Source organism: Pollicipes pollicipes, unplaced genomic scaffold (genome assembly GCF_011947565.3).
Source record: "Pollicipes pollicipes isolate AB1234 unplaced genomic scaffold, Ppol_2.1 Scaffold_7262;HRSCAF=8765_pilon_pilon_pilon, whole genome shotgun sequence".
Classification (NCBI taxonomy): Eukaryota; Metazoa; Arthropoda; class Thecostraca; order Pollicipedomorpha; family Pollicipedidae; genus Pollicipes; species Pollicipes pollicipes.
This window is the reverse complement of record NW_023597055.1, coordinates 21532822-21545558: the sequence shown is the minus strand read 5'-3', so window position 1 is coordinate 21545558 and position 12737 is coordinate 21532822. Positions and strand designations below refer to the sequence as shown.

The 12737-nt window shown below is 47.4% G+C and overlaps 1 protein-coding gene across 2 annotated transcripts in view; it reads left to right on the top strand.

The window, feature by feature from the left end:
* The window catches only part of LOC119113812 (uncharacterized), a 33827-nt gene extending 27169 nt beyond the window's left edge, over window positions 1–6658 (top strand). Inside the window, exons 3-5 of one of the 2 annotated variants that reach the window (XM_037238044.1) lie at window positions 548–656; window positions 1280–1410; window positions 5850–6658. In XM_037238044.1, the coding sequence (XP_037093939.1) occupies window positions 548–656; window positions 1280–1410; window positions 5850–5930 (321 nt within the window). In that variant the 3' untranslated portion in view covers window positions 5931–6658. The remainder of the gene's footprint in view (window positions 1–547; window positions 657–1279; window positions 1411–5849) is intronic. The other variant, XM_037238045.1, reaches the window with a different exon arrangement.
* The last annotated feature ends 6079 nt before the right edge of the window (window positions 6659–12737 follow it).

Below are 12737 nucleotides of genomic sequence, written 5' to 3'. Positions count from 1 at the left end.
ATGCGCGTTAGTGCAGTCGTCAGTAGTTTTCGAAACGTAGGCATACCAAGGAGAAACTGCATGTATATATATATATATATATATATATATATATATATATATATATATATGATAAGAGTTATCTATTTCTATATCTTCATGTTTACACACTAGGCCAAGTCAAATGTACTCGTGGTGCGGTTTCGGCAGGCTTAAGCTGCCTGTTTACAAACAGCCACTCGAGCTCACCCCCAAGCCGCCCGCTATGCCCTGGGAAATCTGGGAAATCGGGAATGGGTGTAGGTTAGGTCAACCTTATCGGCACAATCTCCGACTGATTTTAGAAACTGATGCCTCTGCCTGGACCCCACTGGTTACGTCCATCTGTGCCATTGCGTGGCAACGCGGCAGAGACAGCGGAGGGAAATGTCTCAAGAATGGATGGCACCCATTTCGAAGTCGTTCATAAACACACATCACCACAGGGTTAAACTTTAGCACTCACTAATATGTTCTTTCCCTTCCCCCATGCTACTGCTTCTATGCGATGTATCTTTGGCTGCGGCAGATGCTGTTCACCAGAAACAGGGGAGACGTCAGCGTGTGTATCGGTGAGATCGAGACCTTCATCCGTGTTCACCAGAGCGCCGACCTCACCAAGTCGCCCGTCTTACAGGGTGAGTGACGTCAGAGAAACATGTCAGAGTGTGTGTGTATGTGGGGGGGGGGGGGGGGGGCTACTGCTGCGTCTCGATAGTTCGGACCGGTGGCTCAATTTCATGACCATTGTCTAGGTTTGAAAAATTCCTAACTGATTTAGGTCAGTTCCCTGCGCAGCAGGCGATGTGGTGACGTGGTTAGTCAGCGTTGGGCGCAGAATTGATGACGCGGTTAGTCAGCGTTCGGCGCAGAATTGATGACGCGGTTAGTCAACGTTCGGTGCAGAATTGATGACGCGGTTAGTCAGCGTTTGGCACAGAATTGATGACGCGGTTAGTCAGCGTTCGGCGCAGAACCGCATGTTGGGACAGTGGTGAACGCCATCAGGCGATTCCTCAACCCAGCGTGGACATCGCCCATCCTCACTTTGCTGGACTTAGGGATGGAAGGCAAGGGAGGATGTGCCGTGCTGCCCAAGACGCAGGGAAGGGGTGAGATGTTCTCCCTCCAGGTTATATTCGTGCCCAATTTCTGTTTTTAGGTGCGATATTTGCAATACCCCCCCCCCCCCCCTCCAATATGAGCTCGGCCGTGCGTCAACGCACGCGATGTCACACATCGAAGGCGGCCTGGGTTTCAGACTTCGTCATCCACCAGTTACGGGGCCTGCGAGCCAACCTGACCGGCCTGGGTCCGCTCAGCTGGGTCATCAACCGGCTCCAGAGGACACTCCTGCACACCTTCCGTATGCACGTGCAGGACTTCCTGCAGGTGTGCGCGCAGGGGGCGGGACCGAGCACGTGGCCAGTGTGTGGGCGCGATCACCACGGAGCCGGCGGGTCCGTGGTGACTCTCACTGAAGTGACCTAGCTCTGACTGAAGCACGTCAGAGTCAGCCTGCAACACGCTCTGTTCTAATGGCGTCTTGTTTCTGCACGCAGTGTACGTTAGAACAGATGGGGCCCCAGCCGCATTATACTTTGGAGCCCATCAAACCCATGCGTATGGATGCGACCCTGGCCCTGGAATCGCCGGTGGTGAGCAGGTCGTTCAGCCGTTAGCCAAGATCGCGCCGTTTGGCACTTAAGGAGCAGCTCCTCTGGAGCATTGCTATCGTTCCATACGCCATGCTAGCAGTTTCGTTAAGGGGAGTGTTCCAAATTTGTGTGGAGTTTTGAACTGGGGCAGCGATTGTTAAGATCACCCGGCGCAGTTCGCACCACTGCCCTTCTTAAAATCCTAAACCTTCTAGTCTCTGAGCTGCACGCCCACGAAGATGTGCAGGCTATTTCGTGCGGACAATTTGAATGCCAATTAGGTATGCATGACGCCATATAAACATCATTCAAATCCTGCCACCCAATAGACCATGCGACGCTCAATTTCATGATGAATATAGTCGCCGAGCCGTTCAGGTATGGCGTTCGTTAGCCCATTCTTCAGGTATGGTGAACGTTAATTGGCTTTCGGCAATCTTGGGCAAGCTGTTTAAGTTTCAGTGCCGAATCACGTTGTGTGTTGCATAACATAAGAAGTGTACATGGTCACTAGTTATTACGGGAATAAGACTCGTAATCGATTAACTTAAAAATAACGCCATAACCGAGTATGCAAATGCAAGTTCTTAAACTCACGGATACACGTGCAAGAACACCATAAGGAAAAGGCCAAAACCTGAGCATATAACAATGTTTGCTTCATTTAACACCTCCATCACCGCCACGGCCACCCCTGGGGAGACTGAAGCTCAACAAGTGAGTGTATGGGGGAAAATTTTGCATGGTAAGCTTACCAGCGTAGCAACGCCCCATGAACGTTACACGACGTAATGAAACAAAGACGTATTTGGGACTGTACGTACTAGATAGAGAAAGTGTGTTGTCTAGAGCTGTCTTTCCCACTCTAAAGTACACCAATGCTTGTAAGTGAGCTCATTTTCGTACATCTGATGTTTGTTTCAATGCCTCAAATAAGGAACATTTCCTTGCAAAGGGTGTTCTCGCGTATTGATTCGTGAGTTTAAAGCGTTCACATGCAGTCACCTATTTGGTTATGACGCTATTCTTTACAATGACGATTCGACAGAAACCATATTTCTGCGACAACTGGTATGAATGTCCAATTTCTTGGATTGTGTTGCACGAAAATGTATTATTGAAGCTTACGCAGTCTGCATGATATTGCTTGCGAGCCAAATGATGTCCATTATAACGAAAATCATCCTTGGCGCTAACTGCGAGATCCGCACGGAAGTTTGTATATATATATATATATATAATTATAATATATATATATATTAATATAACAGATTAAATATATATAATTAATCTATATATAGATATATATATATATATATATATTATATATTATATATATATATATATATATATATATATATATATATATATATATATATATATATATATAGTAACTATGTCAGCATGACCGGAAAAAAACAATATTTTCTTTTACTCATGTCTGAATAAAAACCACCGTAGATTCCGCATTGGCAGACTTATTGATGCATTGTTCGAGGTTCCGGACTTTTGACTTAATGGCATCGTTGCGATGAAAGGTGGTTCGAACAAAGTAATTCAAATATTTTTTGACACCTGTGCATTCCAACCTTTTGAGACCCATTCCCATCGTCGGAGAAATATAAATGGCACAAGTAAGAAGCTTTGATTTTTCAAGGATGCAAGTTGCGCATTGCTATCCTAACACGCGCTCCAGTGTGGGGTCAAATTGACCCCCCGGAGGTTTTCTCGGAATGGTCTCCGATCAGCGCCGTGCAGCAGCGCCAAATTTACGCAGCTGTAGATAATTGAAAATTGGATCGTTTGGTTCACAAAATTTAGATGTACCTTGAAAGGTCGCTGACCTACGGCAGGTAAAAGTCAGCCCATGGATTTAGCGAAGTCAATTTCTAAGGAATCGTTCTATCTGATGCAATAACTGAGTGTTAGATGAGGTCATACATCTCTAAAGTGTCATTCTTAGGCAACATAACAGTTGAATGAACAAATTACATTGAAGTAGGGTCAGGTATGACGGTCAGACCAAGGTCAAAAGCAGCCTGTTTTTTGCTTTAGGGTTGCTGTATGGGGAAGTTACAGGTGCTCATTTTGAGTTAATTGATAACAGGAACCATCATTATACGTATTCTAGGAACTCCTTAAAGGTCGGTATAGGTCACGTATCTAGAATGGCCCAGGTCGACATTTTGCTTTTAGCTACAGAATACGTAGCGTAATCTTTGTCGCTTATTTCATTGCAAAATTCAACGCATTCTTGTATGATTTTCATCACCCTGGCCTTTAAAAGGTCAAACATGGTATCTGATCTTAAATGAGCATGTGGCCTTTTGCTTAGAACATTTTTTAGGTTCTGGGGGCACTTTGGAGACCAGTGAGGAGTTTGGCCTCGTTTGACCTTATTTGGCCTGAAGGTCATGACCTAGGAACACCAAACTTTGACCCCAGCTTGCGCGCAGAACAACACACCTTATGAACTTGGTTTCTCTAACCCTCTTATTTCCAGGGATCTCAGGGGGTGAAATTGACCCACACCCGAGCAATGAGTATCCAACCGGCCACCCCGACGCTTGTTAAAGGAAATGTTTCACGTTTGAAGATATTGATATAAGTGTCAACATGATGAAGCCAGCTCACATCTAAATATTGCAATACTTTTTAGGTGGAAAAGGCTGCTCTAGATAGCACAGTTCTCTGTTTAGCAAATATGCTCCTCAAACCGTCGTGGTTTTATAACATCATCCTACGTTACACAACGTTGGTTGAGAGCTAATTGACGGTCGTTATATCTGAAAATCGCCCCAGAAACGCCAGATATGAAAGCCTCAACAGCTATGTTTTTCTTGGCATTGATCGCCGCATGACTTATGCAATGTCAGGAGTTAAGTGACGTTAATGGAATGCCAGGAGTTAAATGACGTTATGATTATGCCATGAGTGCCTAGGTGACTTTGAAATGCCCTCTCCGATATACATTTCCCCATTTTCGCGGGCCCGTAGCTCAGAAACTAGAGAAGATTAGGTCTTAAGAAAGGCAGGATTGTAAAATGCACCGAAAGGTCTTCAAGATGGCTCTTTCAGTTTTAAAAAGCCCGCATAGGTGTTGAGCACTCCTTTTAAGGACATCTTTTAGTGCGGAGAAGACACAATTCCTACCGTCATTTGGATACGTATAAAATGCATCCGTAATGAAAACACTTCTAAGACAAAGCCACAATCGCATGCACAGTACCTAGCGCACACCGTGAAATGCTCAAGAGCTGTTCAATATTTTTTTCCGACTGGATAGCACTCATTATATATGTGGTGTTCCAAATTTGGAGGCCTCCTCTATCATTGCACGTCCGAAGAACTTGCCAGTTGTCCGTCAGTTGTTTTATTGTTAATGTATTGTCATGTTCATGTCCTATGTGCTCTATACGTGCCGCATCGCGTAAATATCACGCGGCGTGAGGATATCGTTATGTTTACACCAATGAATGGGATGGAGCGGAGTTTGCAACTCTCGAGATTTCATTGGAATTGACTCTCTATATCGATGCATTTAAGCTTGCCGGGTTTGTCGGGACTGTTTTTCGTGATATATATATATATATATATATATATGCATATATATATATGTATATATATATATATATATATATATATATATATATATATATATATATATATATATATATATATATATATATATATGCACACATCGCGTAATGTGAAGTGTTCTTTCCATCACTTTTATCATACTAGCACACACCATTTGTTTGTCTTTCTCCAGAAATGAGACGGTATCTACATAACAACTATTGAGCCCTGCTGCAACGTTCAGCCAAGGCACCCGATGTCTTCCACTGTCACAATCGACGAACCTTCCCATACTGTTGTAAAGCCATGTAATCCCCACTTGGAATGTTTCCAAGCGTTTAGCATAAGTTAGCGTTGTAATGTTTCAAAAATGTTCGACTTAAACCCGTTCTGTCCCCCGAATAGTTATCTGACCTCAAGCGTCAAAAGTACGATGTGGTCGCTTCCCACGATGAGGAAACCAAGCTTTCCCGTTTTTGAAGCTTGCTTGGTGGAGACTTGTGCGGAGTAGCTTTCTCAAGCTTGATGCCGGATCCCCACTTGTCCCCCGGTAATGTTCAGACAGCCCCACGTTTACCCCATGCCTACCCGCAGGAGAAGGTGCACTCCCTGATCCAGGAGGAGCTCAACAAGTTCAGCCTCGGTGACATCACTATGCTGGACATCCTGGCATGACGGCAGCCTCCGGGGGTCGCCTCGCAGGCAGCCGCGTCGCACGCCTGAAGAGGTCACCGCCGGAGGGCACCACTTTCCCGGGGAGAGCAGAACGGACCAATGGGAGACGACGCTGTGCGCTCGGACACAAGCTCCCTAACAGAACTCGAAAGCGACGCAGTTGTGACGTGACCAACGCGAAAAGACAGAGCGGGCGAACCCATTGTAAACCGCCGCGGAATATCGTCCGCCAATCGGAGGACTGGGTTCACGTGACGTCACATTGGCGCATTGGTGGCAGACCCAGACTTTGCTACCCTCTCGAACATGACCCGTGTTGAGGTGGCGCAAGAGGCGTGCGACGGTCGAGGGGGACCGGACCTTCGAGCTCGACGCGACCATGTGACGCACCGTGACGAGGCACGTGACCTGTGAAGCGTGCAGGCGGTCTGGAGTGCCGATTGAGGCTTCGCCATATCATGCAGCGATACGATGACGACCGGATGAGCGGGGGAGTTATGCACTTCTGACAGCATGTTATGCTCAGTACTGCAAGCACCTCTAATCGTGTTGCGATTTCTGGAAACAAGCGGAAGAACAACGCCTTAGTACCTGCGGCTGCGTCGCTTTCTCACTACAAGTTAATTCGCTGGGACTGTACGTTTGTTTCCAAAGCTGGATATCGTGTTCAGTGTATAGGTGCAGGTCACGTTATTTCACACAGCATTCGTATACATAGATGCTTCTTTGGTGCTGTTTCGATCTACCAAGTCTGTAACCTCGTAGGCTGTCAATTATGAACGCAAATCACGTGCTCTGCAGGAACGTCCTCACAGAGCATGTTTGTATGGTTGCTTGCACGCCGACACTTAGTCACGAGCAGCAAGGTTATTGCAAACAATATCTCAAGAATTACAAAGATCCCTTCGAAATTCATGTTTCGGGAATATCCACACATGCCAATTTCGGGAGGTTCCAGCGCAAGCATAACTTTCCAGGAGGACCCACACCATCACCAGCCACAAATCAATGTCTACATACATTCAATGTCAACATAAACAACATGCATGCTATTCAATACGTTTTTAAATACATGTGTACTGTAGCGTGGCAGTGGGAAACGTTTCCGTCGTGGCATTTTTTAGCGGGCTTCTGGGTCTTGCGAGCAGAATGGTGTATATCTGGGATCTCTATGACGCGACGGTTGGCCGTTAACTACCCTTGCATCCTTTTGCAACTTTTTGCAACATTTTCCAGAATTCTGCTTTAGGCTGTTGTGCCTTGCCAAATAATCGAAGGTTACCACCTTATGGCGCCGTCTCGATTCGTTTATCCATAAAATGCTCTCGCGACAGTCTGCAAACTTTGGCAATAATGTGGGAAATTCGCCCTCAGGATCTTTTATGCCTATCGAGAATACTTAATGCGGTTTTAGGGTGCTATCGTGATTTTTTTGGCAGTGAACTCCTCTTGCAACATTTTGCAACCTTTGTAACTTTTCTAGAATCCCTTCGTACGAGCTCTGGTGCAATGGAAAACCACTAAAGAGAGTTTTAGGACTGTAGCAGATTTCTGACTGCTTGCGTGATAGTTTATGCTAGTGGAGATCACGCTCGTGCCAATTCTTCTAGCGAGTACCAAAGAGAGATCTTGTCAAGCAAGGCTTTTATTGTTTGGTTACTTACACTCACTAGCACTCACACGACAACGCCCACACACACAACCGACAGCGATCTTGCGTCTTCGAGCCGGGAGAGAGCATGAGCCTCCCATGGGCACCAATAGTACAGTTTATATACATTGCGGGTCGGAACTGATTCATGGTCGTAGGGTCCAGAAACAGCGTGATGTTAACCGATGAGAAGCGAGTATGACGTCGACGTCATACGTCACGACGTCACGAGACGTCGTCCGAAGGTTGCCTAAATCAATCAAAAAGTAGGCATTACCTTGAGATCCCAGAGCTAGTTGATGCAACTGGCAGGTGGTGAGTCGCTGGGGGTGACTTTTTAAAGGGAGTATCGGACAGCATTTCGAAAGCCAGGCATACTTCAGGCTCCGATGGAATGATTGGAATGCAGCCAGTGCACGTGTCTGAGCTTGAACAAAGGCGCCTCACGGCTCATGCAGTCACATGCCACCTGACAGCGGACGACGGCGGTAAAGGGCTTAAGATAAGAATGCTTGAAGGTAAAAGTAGATTTTCTTACAAGGATACTAACTTGCTTCGTTATGCTCATGACCTTTTTACTTGATGCTAGGAACGTCATGTGTTCAGGCAACCTGGCCGTCTTGCAAATAGAATTACACTCAGTAATTTGCTGCACCCCGTACTGCTTCCGCACTAGATGCAAATGCTTATGAGACACACAGGTGCTTCGATGCTCGGGATGGATGGCGATGTTGGGACTAGGAACACAGTAATATTGGCAGGAGCTCTTTTTTCCCCTGCTACACCAGCTTGACACGACTTGAGTAACGAACGCCCTGCCGAGCATCCCGTCTACTCCCCCAATCTGTCTTCGGGCTCAACATAAGCTGACTTTAAATGAAATTAAACGTTGCCCATACCTCCTTAGACGCCGTTGTATCCAATGGTCCCTATAGTTCACCGACTTGCATGCAATTTCATGCATTCGTCCCCCTAACATAATACGCTGCATTTATTCGTCGCATCGCTAATCAACTTTGGCCCGAAAATTTTACCCTACCACTCCCCTCCAGTGTCACACATGGTCGGGGTGGAGCACTGCTGCGTGATGCTTCAAATTTAGTGTTTAGGAACACACGTTTGCAGTATTCATTCCACCTCATACCGACATCTCAGGCCCTTCGCGCAAGGCGCTCGGGTTTATTCGGGTATGGGGGGGGGGAGGGGGGAGGTGAAAGCATATCAAGAAGCGTCCTTTCCCGCCAATACAAGGGGCTCTCGTCCATAGTATCGTCCAGGCAGCGTCCTTGCCCCTAAGGCGGGCCTGCCCTGCACACAGGAAATTCTTGGGTGGAATCTTACGCTGTCTTCGCCGAACTCATGTTTCGCAGACGTCTTTACAAGAAACATGTGAAAACTGCGCCGAGTCGCACCTTCGACAAAGTCTAGTGGGCACCGTTCCTGTTTTATGAGAGCCACCGGAACGTTGATTCCAGCTTCACCCGGCACAGAGCTTGACAGCAGCGCACAGCTGATATATTGCTAACCCGTGACGCAGAGTGGCATCCTTAGTATCGCTCAGAATGGGTCCTGCCCCTACGGAGATCCCGCCTTTCCAATGCCAACCCGAAAGAGATTTACTGGCTGGGATTTTATGCCGTCTTGACCAAGTACAGCAGCTTTCGCAAGCGTCCGTACGAGAAACCTGTGATGACTACAAGTTGCACCTTATGAGCACCGTGTCTGAATAATGGAAGCTTCTCTGGCTGGCGTCCCATCCCATCTGAATGAGATCGATCGGCCTGTGGACGTGATCACTTTTGGTTTAATGGTCCAAAGTCCGACCTCCCTTATCCGCAAGATTACCGATGTCGGCAAGCATCATGGGCATGGCAGCCCTGCACACATAAGTAGTCTTTGGCCTCACGCTCCCGCTGGCTTACTACAAGTGCGCAAAATTATGTCTTTGGCGACATGTAGAAAATGCGTATTTCTTTCGAAATCAGATCCTCTAAAAACCGGAATGGTCATTATACCTTTACATTAAAGTTCAATAATTGTGACGTTGTTGATCAATGTGCTCCCCATTTAACCATCACTTTCGACTTTCGTGATCACTATTTTGCATTCCAATCCAAGTTGTCACGTGGGTTAGCGGCAAGATAATTATGCCCGATTCATTAAAGCCTAGTTTGCAATTTACCAGTGCCACTGGCATGGTTTAACTGCCCACTGGCGTATGTGTCACGCCATATTATGTCATGTCATGTCATGTTGAAATGGTATCAAGCCCACAATTTCTATGCGAAAATTCTCAAGGAATTAAGTACTACACTACCTCGATGACGTGAATGCGTCATGAGCAGCCGGCTCATCATTATTTACAACGAACAGACAGGACAATTTCTGGCCCGGCTTAGTTTTGAATGCAGCACACTTTAATCTTGGGCACGGCGTGTTGCCGTTTTCAGCACAGAAGCCGTAACGGGTGCTGATCCTGTGCGTATAGGAATGCTTATCTTGATTCGTCTTTATGGTATAGTATTCATCTCCACGACAACACGCTTAAAGGTTTCTTGCATCTGTCCTGAGATAACCTCTCATGGTGAAATACTCAGCCCTCCAAATCGGTGATGAGGTGCAAATGTGAGTTATTATGCTCCTCTGTTTATCGCACAACGTTGTAAAGTTAGTTAGCTTCATTTTACTACGGAAGTTCGCCATCCTCTAATTTATAATGAACATCACAGGGAGGAGAATATCCATGAACAAACGTGGAAAAACAAAATACCGCTCTGCTTGTTGAAGCCACTCAAGGGAGCCAGTGCGCTACAATCGTCCATCATTCTATATCGTTCGGTAAAACATAGGATGAGAAAAACAAAACATGCGGTAAAGCAAAGCATTTTCGGCAGAACAAGACACGTGGAAAAACATAATACCGTCATGTTTAACTACACGTCGAAGAACCCGTAAAATTCATATAATAGCGTTCATTCAGCGCATGTCGTCCTATCTTATACTCGGTAGTTAAGTTGCTAAAACAAGCGAATGAAAATCCAGGCGAATAATAAGCTCGCTCAATAGTGTACCATTAGCAACAAAACCGAGTGAAAGAAATTCCTTGGCACCGCAGCCCAAAAGTATACGGCATAGTAATATTTTTCCCAAAACTTAAATTCATGATGCGCGAGACGATTCAAATATCGCTGTAAACCAACGCTCGGAGTTCCTGTCACCGCACGCTAGGTGGCGCCAACCGCTGTATGTGACACCAAGCCGTGGGCAGCAAACGATGCGACATAATTTCGCGTATTAAAACGATGTTACCGAGCGCTTCTTAAGCCGTCGTACGAAGATGTCCCGGTCTAAGGTAAAATATGCGGATCAAGCATTGCCCGATTAATTGTCAAGTAGCAGAAACTTTGTTATTGAGTATAAACACATTATACGAGTACGTTGGTTAGTGCTGCTTCAAGCTTTCACTTCTCTAAAACAACTCACGCGCTGGAAACAAAACCATGTGCAGCATGCGACTCAGAATATTGTACCTGGTGTATAAGCTAATACGAATAGCAAGGTCTGCAGTCTGCATCACGGGTGTGTGTGTGGGGGGGGGGGGGTTGGGGTGGCCCTACGCACATATTGCTGCTGGCCGAGCCTGCGTATTCGATGCACCGGCCTGAACAGCAGCTGCTCAGAGACAGGAAACCCGAAACGCTTGTTGGCGGATATCTCACGGCAGCAGTACCTTCGCAGCTGGGCTCTACATATTGCCGAACCTCCAGCTCCAGCAGCAGACGTCCTCGGCCGTGCGGCGCTGGTCCCGCCCTGCTATACGGCGCGTGCCCGGGCACTGCTGCGCTAGCCGCTGCCAGGCTGGCTGATACGCGGCGCTGCCGTCCCCATTCTGTGGGCTGCGCGTCTCCAACTTTCCTGCCGCCGTGCTGCAGAAGCAGGAGGCAGAGACGCGGTATGTGCTGCCTGTCGGATTGCCGAGTGCTGGTTAAGAAGCCCGCTCTCCAGTCTACCGTCTTTCGGTGACTGTCCTGCATCCGGACAGCGGGTGGGCGGAATGGCGCGGCGGCGGCGACGGCGGCGGCCGCCTTGCCGTGGCCTGCTGTTACGATCACCCGCGGCAGACGCGTTTAAAAGGGGAGTTATGAAAACACAAAAATCACGGAATGGCTGAAAAAAGACTCAACGCATCTCGTAATCGTTCATGCATTTTCAGCTTGCATGTTGACCAATTGCGACATAAAGATAGATTCAAGCGATTGTTTAATGAATTTACGTCGAAACGGGAATCCGACCCTTTTCAGGATGTGATCATTTAACAATTACCAGCTCATCTCCAGTGCCGATATTTCTTAGAGCTGGCGCTGGTGAGAATCTGGCGTTGCCTTAGGCTGGCCGTGTTGAAGCCATACACGCCTCTTCTCCCACCTCCACCGAACACGTCTCGGTGACGTGGTCCTCGGTGCGCACGGCCCTCTCCACCGCCTGGGTGTGAACCGGATAGGGCGGGATGGCCAGCGGAGCCTGCACTTTGTCCCGCAGCTCTCTATCACCGATGTCTTGCAGTGGAGGCCGTGTGTTTGGTCCGTGTCAGTAGACCAGTTTGGCGTGAGTCGAAGAAGACCCTAAGTTTGCTGCTAACACGCGGCCCGATGGTCCGAAGAGCCTGTTCGCGGACCACACGGTTCTTGTTCGCCAACATGGCCGGCAGCAGTTGTTCCGGACGGGCCCAGTGCCCGTTGTGTAGGAGGACTGGCTGCACCGAGGACTGTGTGTGCTGCGAAATCTCGCGGAGCAGCATGATGTTCCGGAACAACTTGCGTTAGCCAAAGTGGCTGCTGCTGTCTTGCCGGATGGCGAAACACACTGGGACATAGTGACCAACCTCGTACTGGACGAGATCCTTGAGAACGCTGCTGGAGGCCTCGGTGGAGATGTAAGCTAGGAACAAGGCGAGCAGCCCGTGTCAACCTTCTGAAAGCAAAAGCGAATAGATTAGAACAATTCGTTACGAACTGAACATTAGATGATGTGCGAATTATCGTGCCCCTTTAGCATAAGTTATTATGCCGATATTCAGCGTTCTAAAATTTAACGGAATGCATATCAGAAAATATACTAGTACACATGACTAACGGGGCAAATGACGTTCGGGCTGT